This window comes from Phalaenopsis equestris, unplaced genomic scaffold (assembly GCF_001263595.1).
Source record: "Phalaenopsis equestris unplaced genomic scaffold, ASM126359v1 Scaffold000072, whole genome shotgun sequence".
Taxonomy (NCBI): Eukaryota; Viridiplantae; Streptophyta; class Magnoliopsida; order Asparagales; family Orchidaceae; genus Phalaenopsis; species Phalaenopsis equestris.
Genome location: NW_018164514.1, coordinates 209824 through 210880, shown reverse-complemented (window position 1 = coordinate 210880; position 1057 = coordinate 209824). Strand labels below are relative to the sequence as shown.

Sequence of the window (1057 nt, the reverse complement as noted above, 5' to 3'; positions counted from 1 at the left end):
CCGAATTCAAAAGTTTGCAATTGGAAAGGAGACTCAATAATAATAGTGCCAAGTGTTCCACAGTAATTTTGAAGAACAGAGAATGTTATGCCCCTATTGCGACTGAGAAATTCAAAATGAACAATGTTAGATTGGTAGAGAAAGTAAGTCCAAATTTATGAACAAGTTGATTTTTTCATACTTTAGCAGCAGATTCTTTCCACAATGAATGCTAAGCCGGTAACCCCATCATTTGTATCTATAAAAGAGCTCGGCAACCACTTGTAAGGAATATTGATCCATGGCTTCCATTGTGAGGGCTTTCCGCTCCTTCTTCCTCATGGCAATGGTGGTCATCGCATTCAGCCTTCTTGCAACATCTGGGGCGGCCGACAACCACCTTTTATCTGGCGATAAACTTAAAGCCGGTGAAAATATTTCGGACATAAATTACAGCTTAAGAATGCAACGAGACTGCAACCTCGTTCTCTACCAAATAAACCCGGAGAAAGATATTTGGAATACCCAAACCAACGACAAAGGTATTGGATGTGAGCTCACGTTGCAGACTGATGGCAATCTCGTCATCGAAGACGAGAGCCAAAAGCTTGTATGGGAAAGCAAAACTAATGGAACATCTGGAAATTATGTTCTTCTCCTCCAACGAGACCGCAACGTGGTGATCTACAGCAATCCGTTATGGAGCTCTGACAGTAAACTTTGAATTACATAAGCAGGTCTCTTGTCAACTACCAAGAAAGGCAATACTTTTACGTCTGTTTTCTATCCATGCACCTATGTTGCTGAACAACATCTCATGAATAAATGTCTATCAGAAATACTTCTGTACCGATAATAAATGTCATGAGTATGAACTTTTTTTTCTTAATGTGAGTTCAGCATTTTATGTTAAGTTGATTTATCGGATATAATGATTGGAGTTCGTGTGTGCTAAATTTTTGGGATGAGAATTTGTTCTAGACCGTGAAAATGATATCACATTATTAAATTACAATATTTGCGGTATTACTTATTTATAAGTATAAATAATTTTAATTGTTCTGATCTACTACTTCTG

General features: G+C 37.7%; 1 protein-coding gene across 1 annotated transcript; it reads left to right on the top strand.

The window, feature by feature from the left end:
* The first annotated feature begins 280 nt into the window (after window positions 1-280).
* LOC110019713 (mannose-specific lectin-like) lies at window positions 281-703 on the top strand. Its single transcript, XM_020717501.1, has one exon. It carries the CDS (start codon window positions 281-283, stop codon window positions 701-703), a length of 423 nt encoding a protein of 140 aa, XP_020573160.1.
* The last annotated feature ends 354 nt before the right edge of the window (window positions 704-1057 follow it).

Excerpts from the sequence above, each read along its gene's own strand:
- LOC110019713 (XM_020717501.1), top strand. The coding sequence starts at position 281 with ATGGCTTCCATTGTGAGGGCTTTCCGCTCCTTCTTCCTCATGGCAATG.